We start from the raw sequence: 23,838 nt of genomic DNA on the forward strand, positions 1-23,838 counted from the left end.
GTTTATCGTGATAGCATTGAGCCATAAGCCAGACGTCTACTCAGAGTCCGAACTCTCTGGTTCCTTCAAGCGTTCTCTCATCATCTGTGACTGTCAGTAGTGACCACACTATATGAACACGACACCCACCTGATTCAAACGGGCCTTGAGCTCATTGATCCTCGTTTCCTTGACCAGAATGTGCTCCTCGTCGAGCTCCTCGATGATGTATTCATTGTTGTTCTTGCTGTCAATGTCCACCAGCATGGCTTTGATGGAAGCGTCGCACTTGACGAGCGTGCCTGGAAATTCAGTATCGCGAAGACTGGTGCGAGAGGTGTGACATACCTCTGATAGCTTTGACCATGTTGGAGAGTGGATGCGAGGTTGCGGGGTGATGGTGGGCTAAGTAGAAGACTGGACAACAGGGTGCGAGCGCGCAACTGACGCGATTGCTTGGCGCCATCATCTGCAAGCCCCAGCACGCCATTCCGATGCCTCCGCTGCATCACTTCAGCACTCCCACCTTGCAAATATGGAGATATGCAAGGCTGATAACCCAACGTTATTGTACGCTCCAGGGCGTTCAGCCTTATCATGATGAAGGCTGCAGACCTTTTCGATTTCTTCACTGTATGAGATGCCACACAAAGATGGCTCCTTCGCGCCTCCTTCACCAGCTACTTGAAGAAGTAGCAAACGATGTGGGCAATGCAGGCGATACAACCGCGAACAGCCCATTCTCTGATATTACCTTGCCCATGCCCTAATCACTACCTTCGTCCCTCGTACAACAGTTTCACTGGGGCAACCTTACGAATGCTTCGCTATTTCCACTCAATACCCACACTACACTCACTGTAGTTCCACCGAGAACAATGGTCTACTTCAGTCTGCTTGCGGAAGCGCCCTCGGCGGCTGCACCAAGCGTCTTTCGCCGTGGCAACGACGACGACGCCGAACTCTCCCCAGAAGAACGCAATAACACCAGTTTCTACAAGTACTTTTACCTCCTCCTCGGCATGCTCGCGGGGCTCATCCTCGTCGCAGCATGGCTCATCCGACGCCGCAAAGTCCGTCATCTGACCGTCCGGCGTCAGAGCGGGCAACAAGCACCAGCGAGAGACGCCGGAGCCTGGCCTGGTACGCGGAGGCTCCTACACGGACGATGCAGGGCCACCAACTCTGTTCTCCTTCGCCAAACCGAGGGACTGGATGAGCATGGAGAGGCGCCGCCGCCCTATCAGCCAAAGTCGGAGGCGAGTTCTACGACTATCGCTATACCGCTTCGAGTCCTATCAGCAGAAGGGAGCGAGCGATCACTGCCGCCGCAGTATAAAGCGCTGCCATGAAGGTTGTCAAGAGGTTTTCGTTTGACGGGTCGAGATGACGAACGACATTCTATGCTCCAGCTTGAGGTTGTGTATCCATCGGGTCGCATACAGACCTCGTTGTACTCGGCAACCAAAACCACATCCCACCCAACAAGAAACCGCATAACCTTCGCAAGACCCCGCAGCGAAGATACAAAGACAGCATTTATCTACAACACCGATGGATAGCGAAGGAAACACTCCAAAGAAAGATCAGAGACAAGGCTACCATCCATCACATTCCCCATAGCCTTAATCAGTAATTACAAACCACCATAATCAATACCACAATCAATACCAACCTCCCATTCCTTTTTTCTCCCCTCCCCATGCTCCCCTCATATTTGTCACTGCAAAGTCATCAACTGCAACAATACAACACCACAGATTCGCCGTATGCATGCGTGAAATAGCGGCGGAGACCCGTTCGATGAGCTGCATACTGCAAGCCACAGCCACGCAGCAGTGGGGCGTCGCATCGTTAACGGACTGGGACCCTTGCTACTTGCCTTGCCATGCATTTCACCCGCTAATGCCCCCAGCTCGTCTCTGGAGGTCATGAACGCGAATGTTGTTGTTCTTTGTGAAGTGAACGTGCTGGAGATGGGAATGTGGGAATGGCATGGCCGTGTTGATACGAGGGGTTTGGTTGTCGCTGTATACTTTCGAATGCGAATAGAGAGTGAGGAGATACCTCTTCCAAACCGCATACTCAAACCACCCACGAAACCCCCACTCCCAGCATATCCATCTACACTCCATCCCTCGTCCGAACCACCTCCCCCTCCCCCGAACACACACACAGCGCAGTACTCTACGACACACACGTCACAGCATCACCGTGTTATTCATCAGCCCGTCAGCTTACCCCACCATCCCGTTTCCGTCACTTGCATGCATCGTGCCTTTCCTGTTTGGGGAAAGCGGGAAGTGGTGCGTATGACGCCATGCAGCATGGAAGTTTGGAGTGGAAGCTTGGAAGGGTTGGTAATGGGATTGAGGTGATGATGCGATTTTACACAAATACACATGTACCTGACTAGGCGGAGTTGGGTAGGTTGGTAGGGGTTGGTAAGGGTCGGTGGCTTCATGCAGGCTGGGGTTGATACACGGGCGGGTGCATTTTGCGATGCGATATCCGAGTTCGGGGCCGAGGGGACTTAGGATGGAGATTGGGGATGATGATGGAGGATGTAGGTGTTGAGCGTTATCACACTTACACTGAAATGTTACTGGGTAAGTATTTGAGTTGCTTGCTAAACACAGCAGACAGTTCTGGCGTTGATGCATCCGTTCGTCCATGCATCCATGCATCCATTCACGCCGACTACAATTGTACTACGGCATCGACCACCGGTTTTCTCGCATGGACAAGCCGCTTGCTTCAGGAAGGAACTAAGCATACTGGTTTAGCATACATATCTCCGATCCGTAGATACCTACATTGGCGCTAACGTGGCGGACGTCTAGAACGCGCATATACCTAGCTATGCATGCACGCCATCTTGGCCTTTCCTTTTCCTGTCTCGTGTTGATATGTGTTGATATGGGGGGAGAGTAAGAGTAAGATATGTGTAATCAACTCGACCGAACTAAGGACGAGCGGGAGGCGAAGAAAAGGAAGGAAGAGGGAAGAGGCAACGTGAGATGGGTTGCTTGGTCAGCTGTAGATGGCGAGAAAGGGTGAGAAAGGGAGTAAGAGGGGGAGTGGCGGTGTTTTGTGGTTATGTGCTGATTACGTGGATGCTTTGCGTGGGCGATAGGTGATGGAGACTTCGGATGGATGGTTCATGAGATACCAGACTGTTCCAAGGTTGGCATAATCCGATACCATATAAGAGAAGGAGTCACCAAGGGTATCATCACTCAAAGTACGACAATAGCCATTGTATACCAAGACCCATCCACCTACATATAATTCCATTGTTCTCCTTCTTCTTCATCTCCCCAACCATTCCAACTCAATACACACCCCGGTATCTGCCCTGCTACTTCATCACTCCGCAGTCATGTCGACCTCCGGCGGCCTTTTCATCGGTCAGTAAACAACCAACTAACCATGTTTCCCCTTCTCCCAGCCATATAACCCTAACCCTTCTCCGTCGAAAGTCGCATTGTGTACAATCTGCCTGCTAATGATACTCTAATGATACTAGTATGCTGCACAGAATCCAGTACATCTGCCCTCCTCCACCCATCCCACCACTTCAACACCACGCACGCCACAGTCCACGCCACAAACGGTGCGCGTGTTACCCAAGACGCTATCAACAGCATCTATTGGGCTGATCAATCCACGCCGTTGGGACTGGTGATTGTGATGGGACATGCTGGTACGTCTACCTCTTATCCCCAACCAGATGAGAGAAACGGTGGAAGTCGAAGCTCGAGACTAATGTCTGAATGTTTGGGAAGGTTGTACACATCTCGCAGCCGCTCCCGAAGACACTATCAGAACAGACATCCAGGCTCTCAAAGCGAGTCCCTACGTCCGAAAAGAAATACAGATCGTAGGCTACGTCGTAGATTTGTACTCGAGGACTCCAGGTACAGCAGCTACGGATGCGAGGTTGAGAGAGGTCAGGTACGTTGTTATTCTCGTTCCCTCCTACATTGTCTTTTCTAGAAAATCAAGCTGGCTGACAAGATAAGTGTACCGAACAGTGCTGGGACGACTGGGACGACTGCAGCGTCGGCATCGGCATCGGCATCGGCATCAGGCCAACAACGCACCTCCAGCCAGGGGGATAGTATGAGTCCGTTCTGGAGTTGAGTTGAGTTGAGCATCCTTGAACAATAGAGTGCTCAGACATTTCGTTACCAACTCTGATTCCCTTCTTGAACATCGTCTCGTCTCTTCAAACAACACAGTACTCATACATCCCACCCCCCATCTTACTTCAACTTCAACTTTCTGTTTGATAACGAGAGAACTAAGATTTATCATTCCATAAATAAAAACCATGATTCATTACAAGTCAATATGAGCGGGCTGGGCCAACAAATACACACATCCACACACCTACACACACACTCACACAGACTTGTATCAAAGAACTACCACCACCACAACCATGACATCCAAGCCCGCCTTACTACCATCTATCCCACACCCCCAAAAACCAACAGTAACATCAAGACCAAAACCCGGGTATCCAAGAAGAAAAAGTCACAAAACCACTCCACCTCTCAACCATCACCCCATCCCATCCCTCCCCCTCACTCCCCCAAATCCCTCATCACCCCCTCCCACCCCCTCAAACCTACGGCAAATCCCCATAAGTCTTCCCCCTCCTCCAAAACCTCTTACTCTTCTTCTCCTCTTCCTTCCTTCCCTGCTGCCGAGGCTCCGGCATCTCCGGCGGCCCGCTATTTTTCAAAAAGTCGGCGAGGTCACTCGTTGCCGTCCTTGATCCACCTCCACCAAAACCACTACCACCACCGCCGCCGCCGCCGCCGCCACCGCGGATATTATCAGCGACAGCAGGGGCGCGGGCTTGGAGTCTGGGTTTGTTGTGGGAGGCGGAGTTGTTGGAGGAGGATATGGAACCAAAGGCGGGAGTGCTGTTATTATGATTGTTACCGTTACCGTAGTTATTCCTCGGAGTGGATGTAGCGGATGACAACGATGGATTACTCGAAGCGGCCGCACGCGCACGCGCAGCAGCGATCGTCTCTTCACTCAGCATAAAAGGCTGAGGTTTACTCGTACTCGGAGGCTCCATCCCGTTTAAGAAATCCATCAGACTCTCCTGACGCGGGGCTTGCGGTCGCTTAGTCTCCGGCGCTTGGTGTCTTTGCACCTGCACCTGGGGCGGGTGTTGATTCGTCGGCGTCGGAAGAGCCGTCAACTGGTCCTCATCTTCATCCTCGTCGTCGTCGTCTTCGTCGGAGAGGTCGATGGCGTAGGGGTCCTTGACGCGGCGACGCGTGCGCATGATGTGTGGTTCGTCGGGGCCGGACATGCTGCCGGTGAGTTGCTGAGGTTGGTTGGAATACGCGGGCTGAACGACGCTGGGGGAAGGGATTAGGCCGGTGCGGGAGTTGATGGTTTGCGTGCTGTCCTTTGATTCTAGGGTTGAGGATGCGGAGCCGTATGCTGACTCGACGTTGCCGTGGCCACCGAGCATAGTCTCGAACTGGTCGGAGTCAACGGTTGTACGGAAGGGCGCTACGTTTCGCGGGATCCTTGGTTGGCCGTGATTTGCGTCGGGGGGTCCTTGGCGGATGAAGTCGATGAGGTCGCCGTTGCCGGTGCTTAGACCTGCGGGACTGCGAGGCTCCATGTTTGGGCGAGCTCGCGTCGCTGATCCGTTGGCGCTGCTGGACTGCTTCGACATGGACATCTTACGTCCGAGAGACGAGGTCGACTGGTTGCCCGACTTTTGGCCGTTCCCGCTGATGTTGACAAAGGGCTGCACGGGCTTCTCTTGTCCGGGAGAAGGACCAGTCGACCGAATAAAGTCAGCAAAGTCACGCATGGACTCAGACTCGATCTTCGGATCTCTCGCAAGCGGCCTGGTAACCACCTTCCGACTGGGTGAAGGCTTGTGATTGGCGGCGGTAGGTCCCTTTGCTCTCGGTGCTGTGGTGTTGGGCAGGTTCGCAGTGCCAAACGACTTGTCTTCGGCATTGACGCGGGGATACACAGTGACGGAAGATGCGGAGGGCCTGCGTAGTTCCGCCTTCTTGACGATGGGGGATTCCTTCTACAGATCATTAGCACATGTGATCCAGGGAAGCAAGCACGACTTACATCAGCAGTTCGCACGCTTTCGGGGGTTAATGTAAACTTTACCGTATCCTGTCCTTTGACCAAAGAGTCGAATTCGCGGGCGCGGTCTTCTTCAGACATGCGGCCGCTCAGTCCACGGGAGCGGTGGCTTCCAATAGACTCCCGTCCGCTTGAGACGACGGGATAAGCGCCCTGCTTCCGAAGAGAGGATGAGGTCGATGTACCGCGCTTCAGCGAAGAGTTGTCCGAAGAGGATTTATCGGCCACATGCGGAGAACGAGCCGAATCGTCCGTAGATAGGCGGTTCGTCGCTCGTCGCTCGGACGTGTCAGTCGCAGACGTAGGACTTCGCCTGGGACTGTCCGAGGTACGCACGCTCCGGCTCGTGTGAATCGACGGCGTCTTCCTTTTGTGCTGTGGAGTATTGCTCTCGACTTCCTGCAACGCTGGTAGTGACGAACCACGCGATGCTGAACGGGCTAGATCCTGTCTCCTCGGTGCGCTGGTGGGACCTTCGTATGCGGCGGGGCCTGGAACCAACTCGGCGCCAGTGAAAGACCTTCTGTTGACCTCTTTACGTGCCACGGAACGGTCTGGCACGTTGGGCTTGCTATCAGGCGAGGGGGTGTTGCTGTATGTAAGCGACGTTGGCGTGAAGTCTCGAGGTGGCACCTCAATGTAGCCTCCACTGCCCGGCCTCCTCCGCTCATGGGGCGAATCTGATGGGGAGTTTGAGGCTGACCGTATAACGCTGTCCGATGTTCGCGCGACGCCAATGGCACGATGCTGCTCTGGCTCGTCGTCTGATGGCTCGTCGTCGAGATAGGATCGCCCTTCGGAGTGGACAGGGGCTTTTGGTGTTGCCAAGGGGGTTCCAACGGGCGATTTGAGGCTCGAGCTGCGGGTTGAGAACGTGCGGATCAGTCCTGGAGGGCCGGGTCGTTCGATTGACATTCTCTTGGACCGCATGACCTGGGGCGGGCTTTCGGGGGTCGCCTCGTGCGTCTCATCTGCCTGCTCAGCCTTCTCTGTCTCCTCGACCTTCTCAGCTTGATGCTCTGGTTCCTGCGACGGCCCAACTGCGCTCCTTCGGAAGCCCATGCCAGTGGCCGCTGCGAATGCCACCATGGAGGCATCTTCCTCGGACGACTCGTCTTGTTGATACTCAGTATCTTGTGCAGTCTCCTCTGTTGCTTGTAGGGGGGTATCCTCTTCCTCAGCTTGTGGGGGCATGGTGAATTGTGGTGCCTGACGCAGCGGCATGGACAGGGGACGGGGCCTGTTGCTCTTGATGGAGGACTCCACCAGTGAAGACAGCAAAAGCACACTGGACGGCCGCTGCGGACGCTGAACGGGCGTCTGCATGCCTGAGCCCTCCGCCCCGTCTTCATATGTGGGCGCCAGGCCAGGCACCTCGATCTCGTTGACGTCGTTGTCGCCGATGGGGAGGGGTATGTTGGCGGCGATGTCGGTCTCGGTCGGGGGGTGTTCGGGCAGGGGCTCATGCTCGCTGTGTAGGGTGTTGATGGTCTCGCGACTGGCTTTGCGGTGGTGCAGGCTCGAGTAGCTTGGGGTTTGCTGGACACCTCGCGGGGACATGGGCGTGATGGGCGACCGCACGCGTTTCCTCCACGTCCGCCAGAGCCTGCCGAGGGCCGAGTTGAGGGCAATCTTCTCCACGTCGGGCTCTTCGATGATCAGACGCTCGATGAGCTGCTGCTCGTGGTCGTCGTTCTGCTGGGCCAGCTTCTTCATCCGCGCGGCCATGCGCGAAAAGGCCGCCGAGCCGGCGACCAGTAGTAATTGCTCGGCCACGTACTCGATGACCGAGGTGAGGAAGATGGCAGAGGCCCAGGCGACCAGCCCAGCCTCGTCGTCCTCGTCGTCGTCCATGCTGAGGCCGCGCTCCTGCTGGACATAGCGCTCCTCGTCCTCGTCCTCGAGCTCGCCCAGGCGGGTGTAGACCATGATGCGCAGGCGGGTGCGCTTCCACACCTTCTCCACGTCCCACCGCTCGGCAGCCCTAAGTTGCGCTGTGGAGAGCTCGTCGTCGTCCTCGCCGGCCAGCAGACCCTGCAGCTCCTCGTCGGCCGCCTCAATGGCATCGCGGGCCAGTCGCGGCTTGAGCACGTCGGACACGGCGGGGCGGATGGCCGTCAGGGCGGGCGAGCGCGCACTAGAGAGGAAAGCGAAGAGCAGGTGGTCGAGGAAGGCATTGAGGAGGGCCAATGCCTGTTCCGAGAAGATGGCGTTCTGCAGCTCGTCTGTGTCGGCGTCCTGGTCGCGCAGCTGGGCATTGTGGTGGTCGGTAACCGTCTGCGAGGCGACAGATGCCGCAATGTAGGCCGGCGCAGGCCGCACCGTCGTGGGCATCTGGAAGGTGACGGAGCTGGCCAGCGAGGGCGTCTTGTCGCTGCTGAAGCTGTGGCTCCGCGACGAGCGCGACGAGGCCATTCCCGCCATGCCAGTCGTCTCGGACAGGGCGTGTCGATGCATGGCGCAGGAGGTCGAGCATGCACGTCGGGAAACGGGGATATCGATTAGGCAGAGTAATATGCGCTGCAGCCGATGCGCACGAAGAAAAGTACAGCGCTCCACGCTACTACTACCACAAAGTTACGGTATTGCTATCATGAATTCGACACTCAAGCAACAAGAGAACGGGCAAAAGCACGGGCAAACGGCAGATGGGAGATTGGGCGAGCAAAAGAGTATCAGACCAGAATCGGGGTTGTCACGGCTTGTGAGAGACATCCCAGCGGCGATCCTGGACGGTAGTCTCCTGCAATGTGCCCTGGCCTAGCTGCTTTGCCCGTAGTCCCAAGTGGCTTCTCGCCCTCCACAGCAAGAGAGTCTAAGACAGGCTTTGTGCCACGCCGGCGTAAAGCCGCTCTACATATTGCAGTACATGTCTAGTAGCTGTCTACCAAAATGTGGCCAGTCAAGGTGGAGTCGTCGCACCATGGGACCAGGACCACGTCTCTGTTCCGCGCACCACGCTCGCCGTACCTGCAGCTTTTCTTTTTGCCCAACAGCCACCCTGCATCCCCGGGACGGATATTATCGTGCTGCGAAACAAAGTCGCCGTGTTTTCGGCGCGAGACCGTCACACAAGACACGTCTGCGACAGACACCTCCAGGGCTGTATTGCCGACCACCCAGGGTCACGCGTCCCGCCGACGTGGTTCGCGACGAGTCAGCGCATCCTTTCGCTAATCTCAGGGGCTGGGCTGAGCTGGAGCTGGACAACCACGGTTCGAGAGGCCGTTCGGCATACTGCAGTTTGTATAGGCTGGGCTAGTATGGAAGGCGTCGCCGTTCTGAGAGTGCAGATCGTGAGGATGTAGTCACATCTACAAAAACACCTTTTAGGGCAGCCGCGACTAGCTTCTCCGCCACACTCTGCGTCAGCGGCGGATTTTAAAGCCACCACAAGGCGTGCAGCTACTTTCTCAATTTAATTAGCAGAACCACGCCGCTTCCTACGTTCGTTGCCTAGGATACATTCAAAGTTGGCGTCTACATTGTTGGACATCCTAATCCTTTATGAAGCAATTGACAGAATAGGCAGCAAGTAATGCGGAGTCTGTCTGGTATATCAGCTCTGCTTCGTGAATTTACTACTAACTACTCAGTTAACCCTTCCAGTCCTCCTCGATGCATTCCCCTAAGCGAGGCGGGCTTCCACGAGTTCGTCTTGTAGTCTACCTGCTTGCATCACGGCGGAGTCCAATCTTTTTCATCGCACCCTTCAACACACGTTTCAAGCTGCGGCCACTCGATCGCTTCTTCGCCTGCTCTGCGCATGCATTGCCTGACTGTGCCTGACCGGTCTTGGCATTGGAATTTGAGACCCTCACAATAGAACTTGGAGGGGCGGAGAAACTCTTGTTTGAGGCGCTGGGGGGCTTGACGATGTGACCGGAAGCCTGGATGCGTGGAGATTCGAGTTCGTCTAGCGGTGAGGTAACGCTTTGTGATCGTGGGGGTAGTTCAGGTTCAGTAGGAAGATGGGGCAGCGGCGACATCCCCTTCTCTTGATCCGTCTCTTCCGTCATGGTTCCCACGGATCGTTCGGATGCCTCCATGTTCTTGATCTCGTCTAGATATGCCGCCAATCCATCGAGTACTTTCCCGTGCGAAGCAAGAAGGCTTTTAGAATGAGTCTTTGGTCGGAGCTTGCGCAGGGTTATATATTCTCGAACGACATGGTCGGCAAGGGTTCTTTTTTCCGCGAAGGTCTCTAGAGGCCATCCATCGGGCTTGTATAGATTACCGTTGCTGGGAATGAACGGCTTTAAGATCTCGTGACGTCCTGCGCGGTGTCGCGCATTGGCAGGCTCCTCGTGATCGTCGTGAATGTCGCTGTCAGCCATGGCTCTATCAAGTCGTTCGTCAGTTTTTGCTTCAGTGAAGGTCGTGCGGTACTCACCGTCGTGACTGCACCGCTCAGATTCGAGGTGACTGTGTTGTCAAGAGAGAAGATAGTGAGAGTGATGTAGCTAGAAGCATGTCGTGCGCGAAGTGGGAGGGTAAAGCGTGCCTGCCTTCATGTCCGTATCGGGCAACCGCAGATCCTCCGCGTTCACCTTCTTCTGACATATTCCTCATTTAGAGGAACTTTTTCTTGAGTAGACTTTAAGCTTGAGTGCATGTATTCGCTATTAAGTACGTAATCCAGTCATCCCATCTTTTGTTGGCACAGTCTTCCACAGCAAGTACTGGACTTCTATGAGCCTAGCTAGCTAAACATCCTGCTGTTGCACCAGGCTCATAGCTTCTCGCTTTACTTCACCTTTCTAAGCCGCGCATGCCGATTTGCGGACAGCCGCACATTCTGGGACTTGAATAAGCACTGCGATTACGCGAATATCTCATCAACACCACACTGTTACACAGTCCCCAAACACAAGCTAGACGCGAGAAACGCGCAAGGCAGGAGCATCGTGGTTGCTGTTACCCCATCGCAATCGCTCATTGGCCACGGCTGCAGCCCAAGCTTCCTCCCCTCATCATGCCCCAACTTCACGACATGACCGTACAACATGATTAAATCTTCTCTTCTCGAGTGTTCGCTCCCTGCTCTTTCGATTTCGTCGCGTTTCAAGGATGTTTCGTGCTTCCACCTTTCGCAGTCTGTTCGGTGATGGCGATGGGATGCTGGCGACACCAGCCAAGGTCTCCTGCACCAGTGTGGGACGGTAAGTACCTCTGTTCCAAAGAACACAGCTCGACCTGTAGTGGGGACTGTTCAGTTGTACCGTCTTAAGCGAACGCCGAATTGTGCTGCCCCATGCTCACCAAGGCGCTGAGAAATCTGAAGCGGAAGGAACGACATCGCGTTCTCGTTTGTCGCTACAAAAAGGAGCGGAGTAGGAACATACCCATTCTACTGCCCACTTTGGAACAAACCACTCAGGTAAACAACAGATTGTGGTAGCACGTGGCCCCACGACATACTCCAGTCTTCCTTCTCTTACTCTGTCCTCTCCTTCATCCTCTCGCGCAGCATCACCTCGATGTGAGCGAATGGCCGCCATGTTGTCCCACTCGCGAGGCGGTACCTACAGTCGGAACAAAACTCGCTGCTGTTAATCGATCCCATGTCCTCGGCATAGGTACATGCCAAGGCGTGTCCGTCGACGAACCGAGACCGACAACATGGCTCACCTACAAACCTATCACGACCCCAATGGCAGCAGGACCGATGATAGACGTGTTCGATATAACACATGTACCGCTGTATGATGGGAACGTCTTATGTGAGCGACCAATTCGAAGCCCTGGAGGTGCCGACGGGAGTGATTGGACGAACACTGACCTTTCGCAGACAAGACCATATTGCCAGTACACAAACACGCAAACACTACGTGAGGCTCCTTCATTGTGCAGCGACAGAGACAATATTGCGGAACCGTCTGCTCGCAATCCCTTGTTCAACCCGACGTTTGGCGTCGCAACTGCTACTTCGTCAATGCGTCATTGGCATTCACCATGATTGGCCGGTGTTGATACAGTGGACCATGAATCGCTGACAACCACTTCTCCAGCATGTTCGGGAGCTCAGAGGGAGTGATCCGGAGAAGCTAATTGCGCCATTGACTCCAGGGCTGAGAGCGGGTGGAGTTGTACTAACGCGAGATCAGTGCGCATAACCTATAGCATCATCGACCCCCATCCGGCAGCGACGCCAACATCTACCCCGGATTTTCCAACACCATGCTACTGGCGCCATTTCCGGAGGCCTAGCTTCCCGGAGGTCGGCCATGGCCAAAATCTTCCCCCGTATCGTTCCGAGCGCTTCGTCCAGCGTAGCCTGTGCTGCTGCAGGTACACCCGTTGCTGCCACCCCACCACACCCATATCGCGCTGCAGGTCATCAATCGTCCCGGACCGCACCAGAGGGGTCGTGCCACACATTGCTTCTGTGCGCACACCGGGTATCGCAGCGACGCAGCCCAGAGACCAATGCCATGTGGCAGAGACACCGTTCGCCGATGGCTGCGTTGGTGGGAACGGATCGACGTTGTGACGTCTGAAGATTGGCCTCCATATCTCCCAGCGCAGCTAGATATCGTCTCGCGAACGAGTCGCAATGTCTGGTGGTGTTGCGTCTCCGGTTGGTATAGGCCGCACGTGTGAGCACTGTCCATGCTCAGCACCACCACTCCACTGGCTGACTGGCTGCCTGGCGTGAACCATGCAGATGAGGCTCCCTGGATCAGCGCAAGCTATCATCTGGGGAAATACAAGCATTCTCGACCACGCTCCAGCACACGAGCGGGCCTCCAGCCTTGCCTAAAGCGGAGACGACACCGCCACATGCACGGTTCCTGATCTTCACGTCAAACGTCAGGCTATTTGTGAACTGTGATGTGACGTTTGCGCAGACGGTGCTACTTGTGAGATATTGACATTGTGAAAAGCTGTTGTTGTGTCGCTGGCGGGCAGCATGTCATCCAGGGCGCAACGGCCGGCGGCGTTACTCGATAGGCTAACGTAACATGGAAATTCGCCCATGTCCCTTATCTCTGGTGCCAGGGGGCATGCAGTGCTAGCGGATCGACGGCTCGCCCGCAACCCCGCTAAGCCCAACGTCGACGCACGATAATGTTGAGCCGACGTCGCTGTGCGGCTTTTTTACCTTTGTCGGGATGTCTCGAACGCGCTGGATTAATCACAATCGTGGGGTTGGAGAGGGATTATCATTTGGATGACGGCAATTCGTGCAACTCGAATGTGCCGCGTGCGCGCTGTGTCGCCGGCGGGCCAGGAAACCTGTGGGGTTGAGATGGGAATCTTCCAGCCGTACCATCGAAGTCGAGACGACACCAGCGACAGAGACTTCCAGCGCTCTTCTAGAATAATGCACGTCCTCTGGTCCCAGACAATAAAACGGACACACCGGTCGGAAGGCTATTAGAGTCTCGGATGCTGACTACAAGAAACGACGTTGAGCGGTTTGCGTGATGCTGCCATGACGAGGCAGGACTAACTGCAACTGCAGCCATTGGCCCGAACCGGCCTTATCGCCCCCCGATGTCAACCCCGGGCAACGGCGCGCCCTGCCCAGCGCGACGGTTATGCACTACAGCGAGCTGGGCATGCAGGTGTCGCGAGACGTGGACGCACAGGGTCTGGGTATTCAGGGTTGCGCAGCTCGTGTTGGGCACAAGTTGACGATGCATACGAACGGCCATCGCAAAGCAATAGTCGTGTGGAGCGGTGTGTCGTAACTGTCGTTGGTACGGGCCAAGGCCGAAGGGCATGACCAATTCGGCAGTACCTGGATAAAATTAGCTGCCCTTACAGCGACGCTACCCAGCGTCAAATCGCTCAAACTCGGAAGCTGGTGAGGCTGTGCGTCTGTGCGTTCGCCCGTCAGCCAACATCACGATGCGCGACAAAGACCGCGTGGGCCTATGGTAAGCCTTGGAAACCGGCGACGCGAGATTGGGCACAATATCACCAGAGAGACGGTACAACCGTGGCTAGCGGAAGCCTAGAGATTGCAGAGTGGGCAAGGCATGCTGGGATGCGGCGTAAAGTCGCGCGTTTAGAGACATTGATTGCTTCTTCATCCCACGGAAACAGTTCGGCGACGCCTCTTGGCTACGGCCAGCCTAAGTAGTATCTGAGCACGGCTAGCCCCGCCACAGGCCGAGACAGTCAAAGCAATCCAGCATTCTTACCTTATAACAGACCCCCAGGCCCGCTATCCTTATCTACTTGCCCATCATAACTCCCCACTTCACACAGAGACCCCTCTTATAACCCCTCCACTGCCTTGTCTTGTCGCAGTCAAGAGTTACTTGCTATTCCCTCACCACCACACATACACAACCACAGTCATGGTACGTGTTGCCGACCGCCCCTACACGCGACTCTTGCTGACCATATTCTAGGCGAACTCAACGATTGTTTCCAATGCGGCCAACGTAAGTCTACTGCTCGCGTGCTACATTCAAACACATTCTAACGCGCATTGCAGCTCAAGAAGTACCTCGACCTCCCCCAAAAGGGCGCCGTCATGGCCGAGTACGTCTGGATAGACGGTTCCAACGGAATCCGCTCCAAGTCAAAGGTGAGCATTTTCCAGCTTTCCGATCCTTCAATCCGATCTCCACGATCTCTGCGATATACCGCGGCATTTGCACCACGCTACGGCTGCGGATCGGTCTAGTCTGCGGTTCGAGGTTTCTAGCCGAGAGCAGCAACTGGCTGCAACGCACCGTACGATACACAATCTGGAGAAGCCCTTCGACGACTGGAGTCGCGAGCGTGGTGGTCTGCATGTGTGACGCACATGGCGCCAATCGCTCCTTCTGCCGGAAGTTTTGGCGTTCCTTCTTATCGCACCCCACCACCAGCCACAGCCCGCAGTGACGTCGTTCCCTTATCCCACCCGACTTCATTCCGATTACCCGAGGCTCATACTGACATGCACGCAGACGCTCAAGTCAAAGGTCGAGAGCCTCAAGGACCTCCCAGAATGGAACTTTGACGGTTCGTCGACGGGCCAGGCGCCCGGCGACAACTCGGATGTCTACCTCCGCCCCGTTGCATACTACCCCGACCCCTTCCGTCTGGGCGACAACGTCCTGGTCATGTGCGAGACGTACATGTCGGATGGCTCGCCCAACGCCTACAACTTCCGTCACGACGCCGCCATCATCTTCGAGAAGCACAAGGAGCACGGCTTCTGGTTCGGTCTGGAGCAGGAGTACACCCTTCTCGACGAATTTGGCTGGCCCTACGGATGGCCCAAGAACGGCTTCCCCGCCCCCCAGGGCCCCTACTACTGCGGTGTCGGTACCGGCAAGGTCTTCTGCCGTGACATTGTCGAGGCTCACTACAAGGCCTGCATGTACGCCGAGATTGCCATCTCCGGCACCAACGCCGAGGTCATGCCCGCCCAGTGGGAGTACCAAGTCGGTCCCTGCCCCGACATCTCGCTCGGTGACCAGCTGTGGATGTCGCGCTTCCTTCTCCACCGCGTTGCTGAGGAGTTCGGTGCCAAGGTTACTTTTGCGCCCAAGCCCATCCCCGGTGACTGGAACGGTGCCGGTCTGCACACCAACGTCTCCACCAACGAGACTCGTGGCGACAACGGCATGAAGGCCATCGAGGCGGCCATGGAGAAGCTGTCCACCCGCCAAGCCGAGCACATGGCCGTCTACGGCTCAGACAACCAGCTCCGCATGACCGGCAAGCACGAGACCGCCTCCTACGACAAGTTCACCTGGGGCGTCGCCAACCGCGGCTCCTCCGTCCGTATCCCCCGCGCCGTCGCAGCCGAGGGCAAGGGCTACTTCGAGGACCGCCGCCCGGCCTCCAACGGTGACCCATACCAGATCACCGGCATAATCGCCGAGACCATGTACGGCAAGGTCGAGGGCGCCGATGTCGCCAGGTTCGCCAAGAAGGCGGAAACTGTCGAGACCGAGATGGTCATTGACATCCACAAGCCATAAACAAGTCTTCCTTTGCTCCCTCTTCTTCATACCCCCTTTCGCGCTTAGACTATTTGTTTGATGATGATGTCGCCGCCGCCTTCTTTTGATGGCTGGCTCTTGGGCAACAGTGGTTCGGTCGCGTTTCTCCCTCTTGCATACATCGATTGAGGTTGCTTGACGACTTGGAATGGAACTGGAACGTAATAGCACGAGCAATGAATTTATGTCCACTGTCTTGACTTCTCATCTTGATCTTGATTATCTAGTGTCGCATGCCGCCGATCTCCCTTGCGCTCGTTGACACGCAGCTACTACTATACCGACAGCCGAACATCTACGATTAGTCCCTGCTGATATAAGCCCGCTGCGATTGGTGGAATGTAAGACCATTCCTCCCGCTACACTACCACCACGTAGAACATCTTTATACGAGTGCTTCAGCAGATCAGGATTCCTTTTCCGCATCACACTGCCATTCGTCATACAACAAGAGCTTGTTGTCATACTGTGCCTACCTTTTCCACCTGCACACCCCGGGATAAACCCTTAGCCGAGCTAGCAGAAGGCGCATTCGTGGCGGTCGGCAAGCGAGCTCTTCGGCATATTCTTTCCCCCAGATTTCAAACATTCATAAAGATGCGCTACCCCACTGGAAGTATGGCGGAGACAGCCGACTGTCATATGAAATCTTTTGTAGTGTGTGCTGAAGATGTCGAAGCGCGAAGAGAAAGCTCCTGAGCCTGTGGAAGGCGTCACGGATCTGGAACGGGTGGTCACCGCGACACACCAGATGGCGGATGATGCAGAGAAAGAGCATGGGCTTGTGGCTGTGGATACATCGGCTTCTGAACGCTTGCCGTTTTCGAAAGCACGATGTGTGGCGCTTGTTACGACGATTGCTGCGGCGCCGTTTTTGAGCGTGAGTATGCCAACCAATCTTGTTGGGGAAGAGAGGAAGAAGACTGACTAATTTGTGATAGACCATGGCGGTTCAAGCCTCAGTCATTATTTTACCTACCATTGGGGAAGAATTGGATATTCCGGTTAGTCGTCAGCAGTGGATTATCTCTGCGTACAACTTGACGTTTGGTTGCTTCCTGGTATGTCTTCTGAATCTCTCTCATATATCTACCCTCTCCTAACCCGCTCACTCAGCTACTATGGGGCCGTCTAGCAGACGTCTACGGCCGACGAATGATCTTCCTCTGGGGCTCCGCAGCCTTCACACTCACATCAATAATAACGCCCTTCATCCCCAACGAAATCGGCTTCGACATCTTCCGCGGTCTCCAGGGTCTCGCTGCCGCCGCCATGGCACCAACCGCTCTCGGCATCCTCGCTTCTACCTTCCCACCCGGAAAGACCAAAGACATCGCTTTTGGCTGTTTTGGCGCCGGAGCTCCACTCGGCGGCGTGTTGGGTAACATCTTTGGTGGTGTCGTGGGCGAGTATCTCGATTGGCAGTGGGTGTTCTGGTTGTTTGGGATTATTGCGGGGATCTCTACGGTTGCGAGTTACTTCGTTATCCCGATTCCGCCGTTGGGGCCTGAACCCGTCTTGCGCAACACGGTGGATTGGATCGGCGGATCGCTCATCACCATCGGTCTCGTCATTCTCGTATTTGCGCTTTCCGAAGGCAATGTCGTGGGCTGGAGTACGCCGTGGGTACCAGTCCTCATCGTGCTCTCACTAATCATCATCGCCGCATTCGGCTTTTGGCAGCACTACCTCGAGCACAAGACAGAAAGGCGGCCCTTGATGAAAATGAGCATCTTCAAGAACGGCAAGTTCACTGCTGCCAATGTGCTCATGGCGCTGTTCTTCTCGTCCTTCAACAACTACCTCATCTTCGCCACCTACTGGTTCCAGGACTACCAAGGCCTTTCCGTTATCCAAACCACGCTGCGCTTTCTACCGAACGGCATCACGGGGATTCTGGTGGCTACGATTACGGGGCAGATTCTGTCTCGTGTGCCGGGCGATTATATACTCACTTTTAGTACTATTTGTGTGAGTATATCCTCCTTACTTTTCGCAATTCCCATTCCTGTCCACACAACCTACTGGGCATATGGCTTCCCGGCTATGGTACTGTGTGTCTCGGGTGCGGATACCATTTTCCCTGTTCTCACGTTGTTTGTGGCGAAGACGCTGCCGGCGGAGGATGCGTCGCTGGGAGGAGCGCTTATTACGGCTGTGGGGCAGATTGGGAGGGCGGTTGGGTTGGCGATTGCGACGGCGGTTCAGACGGCTGTTGTGGCTAGGGAGAAGGGGTTAAGTGTGGATCAGATTGGTGGTGAAGGACATAAGACGGTGCCTTGGGATAATGCGCTCAAGGTGGGTATTAGGACGACGGCTTGGTTTAACTTTGGTATGAGTGTTGCGTCTACGGCTGTTGTTGTTTTCTTCATTAGGGGTATTGGGATTATTGGGGGAAAAGGGAAACGGTAGCGCATTAGTGGACTTATCGAGCAAACCACCTGCTCAGGTAATACCAATCGTCCCCCCGCTCTCCTGCGAACATCGGTCCAAAGCACATCACGTCAAAAGATAATAGCGCTGACCCACAAAACGGTGAAACCGAAGTCCTCCACCAAAGACCCAGCAAGTAAAACCCCAGCCATCTACCTGCCCTATCGTCACGTATCTTGTCTAGCAAATAACAACGTGGTCCACCCGGGTCTATCCCCCAAGCGGCTAGTGCAATCACGACATACCACCTCTCGATTTCGTGTACAACCCCAAACTCATAAGCCCTTGCAACATGCCACCGTTCCATGCAGCAGCCCCGAGGACGATCGCCCTGTCAGAACGCAGCAAATCTCGCATTGGAAGCGGGTTGCCATGCGCTCCAATGAGCGTTTGCGGTCGTGCTTGGGGGTGCTGCGATGGGTTCTGGGTTATGACGCTGCCGCGGCTTGAGCTGATTGACCCACGTTCTTGCATCATTGCGAGCTACGAGGAACGCGAGGGTGGTGCGGTTGATAAGTAGACCTTTGTGCCCGGGCGTTGTTGGATGGATAATTCACGTCTCGACACCTCCGCGTGAGAACCAGCGCGAACGCGACGATGGCATCGGAGAAGAATGATGCACCCGCTGCATCCACCTCTTCCGCGAGCGATGTAGAAATCGTCCCTGGCAGCATCAACGAAAAGAAGTTACTCAGAACGTTGGATCTAAGACTCCTGCCCGCGGTGTCAATCCTGTATCTGCTCAGCTTTCTCGATCGCAGCAATGGTACAAACTCCATCCTTCCCACCTCTGATGAAAATATACTGACAAATAGCCCAGTCGCCAACGCACGTATCGAAGGCCTCACAACCGACCTCGGCATGACAGGCAACCAATACCTCACCGGCCTAACACTCTACTTCATCGGCTACGTCCTCTTCGAAATACCCTGCAACATCGTGCTCAAACGCACGACGCCGAAGTTCTGGTTGCCTACGCTGACAGTGGTGTGGGGTGTTGTGGCTACGCTGATGGGCGTTACGCAGAATTTGTCGGGGTTTTTTGCGGTGCGGTTTTTGTGAGTAGAGTAATCTGGAGAAGACAATGAAAGTGCGACACCGGCTAATTATCTGTAGTCTGGGAATGGCCGAGTCGGGGCTGTTTCCTGGTGTGGTGTATTATTTGAGTATGTGGTATAAGCGCAATGAGCGACAGTATCGCATTTCGTTGTTTTTTAGCTGCGCGAGTCTTGCGGGGGCTTTTGGTGGTGTATGTTAACTTTCTTGTGCAGAAGAGAGATAAGCTGACGAGTACAGATCTTAGCGTATGGTATTGCGCATATGCGTAACGTGGGGGGCTACGCCGGATGGCGATGGATCTTCATCTTGGTACGCTCACCAACCTGCTCATGAATTCGTCTCTAACAGCAACATAGGAAGGTCTGCTCACCATCATCATCGGAATCATCGCGTACTGGTTCATCTCAAACTACCCCGCCACCGTCAGCTGGCTCAGCAAAGAAAAAAGAGCGTTCGTGCAAGCGCGTCTCAAAGCCGATAGCGACGCAACGAACGATGAAGCATTCTCATGGGCGGAAGTATTGCTTGCTGCAAAAGACATCAAAATCTGGCTCTACGCCTTTGCCTTCCACACCATGAGTCTACCACTATACACTCTATCCCTCTTCCTAGTAAGCCAACAAACTCCCAAAACGCGCACACCACTCTAACACCCCCCAAGCCAACAATCATCCGCGACATGGGCTACACATCCGCCCAATCCCAACTCCTGACCATCCCCCCCTACGCCGTCGCAACCCTCTTCACAATCTTCTGGGCCATCCTCTCCGAGCGCTACGCCCGCCGCGCCCTCTTCATCCTCACCACCTCCACCGTCGCAATCATCGGGTACATCATCCTCCTCGCCAACACAGATCCCAAAGCACGACCAGGCGTGTCTTACGTGGGAACCTTTTTCGCAGCCATCGGCATCTACCCTTCCGTCGCCTTGGTCCTCTGCTGGCCCGCCATCAACGTTAGTGGGCAGACCAAGCGCGCAACGGCTAATGCCATGCAGATCAGTATTGGGAATTTGGGGGCGGTGCTGGGGACGCAGTTGTATCGCGCGAACTCTGGGCCGAGGTATGTGCTTGGGCATAGTTTTGCGCTGGGGTATTTGTGTTTGAATCTCGTGGTTGTGGGTGCGTTGTGGGTGTTGCTGCAGAGGGAGAATGCGGAGAAAGAGAGGGTGTTGGTGGAGAGGCCGCAGACGGGCGGGTTTCATGATAGTGTGGAGGATGTTAAGATGGGGGATCGGCATCCGAGGTGGAGGTTCCAGGTTTGATGGAAAGGCGGAGGGAGGATTGGGGGTTTGACTGGATGACAGCCTTGTGAATCGTGCAACAATATGGATTGACCGTACGCATATATCGGACGCAAGGTTGATATTATCATGCACTCGATCTTCCATTGAATAATATATAAGCTTTTCACCACAGCCCATCTCTCCTCAACAGAATCTCCCCACCCGTAACCCCACTCTGTCCAACCATACTCTCCTTCAAGATACCCGCCTCATACAACTCATTAATAAGCGAGAACAACATGCCATCACACCCCTTCGCCGCCATCAAATTCGCCGTAACAGGCAAATACTCCACATGCCCCGTAATCGTCGAATTATACGGCGCCTCACCCAACGGAACAACATAGTCAGGCACCTCAGCCATAACCGAGATGCGGCTGTTGCCAAAGCCAAAAGGCACGCCGGGCTCGTCCCAGTACGTGTTGCGGTACGTGGTGCCGCCGGTGGAACCGACGTACATGACCAAAGACTCAGAGCAGGTTTCTGGTGATGGAGCGAGGAAGGTCTCGTTGGCCCAGGTCTGGAAGATAGTTTTGTTGTTCACAGCTTCTTCAACGGTGATGGTCTGGTTGTCGCCCCAGCCCCAGCGTGCTAGCGGGACGGGATTAACGAACGGAAGGCGACCGTCGTGGACTTCGGCGTAGTCGGCGTAGAACGGTTCGCGGACGAGCTCGATTTGCTGTTTCGTGATTAGGATAGCGTAGGTGAGGTTCTGTAAGACCGTAAGAGGTGCGACATCCGCATTCGCAGCGTCGAAAGAGGCTGTAACGTTGAAAGCGGTGGCGTTTGCGCCCAGGAAATCGGTTACGTTTCCGAGGAAGTCGACGAGGAGTTGGTCGGCGACATCTTCGACTTCGGTGGGCCAGCCGAGGGTTTGGATGCTGCTTGGGTAGCTGCTTGTGATGGTGATGTTGGGGCCGTACATGGCTTGGGCTGCTTCCATCCAGATTTGAGGGTTGCGCGCCAGTAGACCGGGGGTGTCGAGCACGGGACTCAGCGGCATGGTGTGGTCTAGAGACACCAATCCATGAGATGGACGGTTGCCGTAGAGGCCTTGGACTTGCGATGGGCCGCGCACGCTGCCGCCGGTATCGGATCCGAGACTGACATCGAGCCAAGAGTAGGATGCTGTACCTGCGCCACCACCGGAGGAACTGGAGGAGGTGTCTTGGTAGCCGTCGCCACGGGGGTTGAATGCCTCGTGGTAGTCCACCCAGTCGGCCGTTGCGGTCTCGCCATTGGCGAATTGAGAGGTGATCATCTTGCCGACGATGATCGCTCCCGCGTCGATCAGGTTCTGGACGGGCGGCGCAGTCGCGTTGGCAGGAGGGTACAGCCAATACCAAGCTCGGTTTCCGTTGGATGTTCGTAGGCCCTTGATATCTGCGGCTTTTGTCAGTCGATGCTCAAAGACTACAGCCGACGGCTGGTGGTGTGTCGTACCGTAGATGTCTTTGATACCAATTCTTACACCAGCCAATGGCTTCTCGGCCGTTTTGGTGAAGTACAGCCGCGAAGGCACGGCGATGGCATGCTTCTGGCCCACAGTACCCGCGGGTAAAACCGAGTATGAACCGTCGCCGTTCGCGATTGCAGACTCGGTGAAAGCGCCTTGCATGTCAGAGAATAGTCTCCACGCCTCGTATACATGACCAGCTGCGTTAATGAAGTAGGGGCCCGGAGCTAGTTCGTTGGATGCGGTGCCGGATAGTATGGTCAACGAAGAGTTCATTGGTTTGGAATCGCTACCCTGGACGTAAATGGCTGGAAGATATGATCAGCGAGGGTTTCAAGAGCGTGAAGTTGGGTGCATACCGTCCATGAAACCTTCTTGCCATACATCATCATGCGCATAGGTTGCTGTGAGCGACGCGACATCCAAACTACCGTTCTGGGCTTTCACCACTGTGAACGGCACAAACGGAGCATCTTCGAACGCGGCCTGAATCTCTTCGCAGCTCGATATCTTCGCAATTGGCTTAGGCGGCAGGAAATAGTCGATGTCGGTCAAGGATACCGTGAATCCAGTTGAAGACACCGCAGCCTGCACACCGGCAACGACGAAAGACGCGACGCCGATCGACCGTGAGAAGCGCATCTTGTCCACGAAAAGTCCAAACCGGGGGTCTGGCGAAAGTCCGTGATGAAGCTCCATACACCTGCAGGACTACGAGCTTTATACGTCGGCGCCATTTCTTGCTTTACCGAATCGATTGATCTCCAAGACATAATTTCCATTAGCAAAGAGTCATGATCCCGATCCATTCCCTAACCCATCTTCAATCCAACGACAAGCCAAGTCGCTGTCTGCGATGCTACCAGGATCAACAATCATCAAAACCGCCATCTTCCTGATAAGCACTCGGCCCTTCAGCCTGACTGGCCAGCATCATCGGCACGCCTTGCGCGCGCTGCGCAAGTACGTAACGGGCGTCTTGAGCATCGTAAACAGGAAGGCGGGCGGGGCACTGATAGCTTTCCGAAGCTACCGCAAGCTGGCAGTGCCAACGGCTCTTATCGCGTGGTTTGGAGGTGAAGAGTGGAGATGCGGCTTTCCAGGCGGGGCAAACGTGGTTAGCGAACGCCCGAGGAATGCGCCGATGACGTGGGCCCACTTGGGAGGATAGGCGGTTGCGCGGATTTGTCTGGAGGTACACTCACGAGAATGCAATGCAATCCAGTATCTCGCTTTTTGTGTTCGTAGGCAATCGAGGTCCCATCCCGCGCGTGCCTTAGACTCCCGAGGTCGCGCATCAAACCCGCGCGCACGTGATGTGTATTCGCTGGCGCGCCATCGCGGATGTAGATTCCCGGCTGCTTGGCGACTTCAGCCCATGGCCGAAGATTGGTAAAATTCACAGTGATGCGAATATTTCATACTGCTCGACTGTCTCAAAGGATGGTCATGACATGTCGGTGCCCGGTGCCAGGCTTCGTATCCACCCACAGCCACGTACGGTCGGGGTTGTGGGCTGTCTT

The 23,838-nt window shown here is 55.2% G+C and overlaps 7 protein-coding genes across 7 annotated transcripts; 2 read left to right on the forward strand and 5 right to left on the reverse strand.

The window, feature by feature from the left end:
- Nucleotides 1-36: 36 nt before the first annotated feature.
- On the reverse strand, nucleotides 37-346 carry J4E83_004427 (uncharacterized protein; the record flags this gene model as incomplete). The annotated part of the gene is made up of 3 exons (XM_049331356.1): nucleotides 37-84; nucleotides 130-281; nucleotides 328-346. 3 exons carry the CDS (start codon nucleotides 344-346, stop codon nucleotides 37-39), a joined length of 219 nt encoding a protein of 72 aa, XP_049189902.1.
- A 4,269-nt stretch (nucleotides 347-4,615) lies between these two features.
- Nucleotides 4,616-5,482, reverse strand: J4E83_004428 (uncharacterized protein; the record flags this gene model as incomplete). The annotated part of the gene is made up of 2 exons (XM_049331357.1): nucleotides 4,616-5,451; nucleotides 5,476-5,482. 2 exons carry the CDS (start codon nucleotides 5,480-5,482, stop codon nucleotides 4,616-4,618), a joined length of 843 nt encoding a protein of 280 aa, XP_049189903.1.
- A 128-nt stretch (nucleotides 5,483-5,610) lies between these two features.
- Nucleotides 5,611-8,541, reverse strand: J4E83_004429 (uncharacterized protein; the record flags this gene model as incomplete). The annotated part of the gene is made up of 2 exons (XM_049331358.1): nucleotides 5,611-8,509; nucleotides 8,534-8,541. 2 exons carry the CDS (start codon nucleotides 8,539-8,541, stop codon nucleotides 5,611-5,613), a joined length of 2,907 nt encoding a protein of 968 aa, XP_049189904.1.
- A 1,250-nt stretch (nucleotides 8,542-9,791) lies between these two features.
- Nucleotides 9,792-10,297, reverse strand: J4E83_004430 (uncharacterized protein; the record flags this gene model as incomplete). Its single annotated transcript, XM_049331359.1, has 2 exons — nucleotides 9,792-10,239; nucleotides 10,293-10,297. The coding sequence occupies 2 exons, from the start codon at nucleotides 10,295-10,297 to the stop codon at nucleotides 9,792-9,794; spliced, it is 453 nt and encodes a 150-aa protein (XP_049189905.1).
- A 4,141-nt stretch (nucleotides 10,298-14,438) lies between these two features.
- On the forward strand, nucleotides 14,439-16,061 carry GLN1 (glutamate--ammonia ligase; the record flags this gene model as incomplete). The annotated part of the gene is made up of 4 exons (XM_049331360.1): nucleotides 14,439-14,441; nucleotides 14,493-14,525; nucleotides 14,579-14,671; nucleotides 15,039-16,061. The coding sequence occupies 4 exons, from the start codon at nucleotides 14,439-14,441 to the stop codon at nucleotides 16,059-16,061; spliced, it is 1,152 nt and encodes a 383-aa protein (XP_049189906.1).
- A 965-nt stretch (nucleotides 16,062-17,026) lies between these two features.
- On the forward strand, nucleotides 17,027-18,494 carry J4E83_004432 (uncharacterized protein; the record flags this gene model as incomplete). The annotated part of the gene is made up of 2 exons (XM_049331361.1): nucleotides 17,027-17,032; nucleotides 17,199-18,494. The coding sequence occupies 2 exons, from the start codon at nucleotides 17,027-17,029 to the stop codon at nucleotides 18,492-18,494; spliced, it is 1,302 nt and encodes a 433-aa protein (XP_049189907.1).
- Nucleotides 18,495-20,983: 2,489 nt separating this feature from the next.
- On the reverse strand, nucleotides 20,984-22,957 carry J4E83_004433 (uncharacterized protein; the record flags this gene model as incomplete). Its single annotated transcript, XM_049331362.1, has 2 exons — nucleotides 20,984-22,623; nucleotides 22,675-22,957. The coding sequence occupies 2 exons, from the start codon at nucleotides 22,955-22,957 to the stop codon at nucleotides 20,984-20,986; spliced, it is 1,923 nt and encodes a 640-aa protein (XP_049189908.1).
- Between the last annotated feature and the right edge of the window lie 881 nt (nucleotides 22,958-23,838).

This window comes from Alternaria metachromatica, assembly GCF_023757995.1.
Source record: "Alternaria metachromatica strain BMP 0045 chromosome Unknown scaffold_7, whole genome shotgun sequence".
NCBI classification, from domain to species: domain Eukaryota; kingdom Fungi; phylum Ascomycota; class Dothideomycetes; order Pleosporales; family Pleosporaceae; genus Alternaria; species Alternaria metachromatica.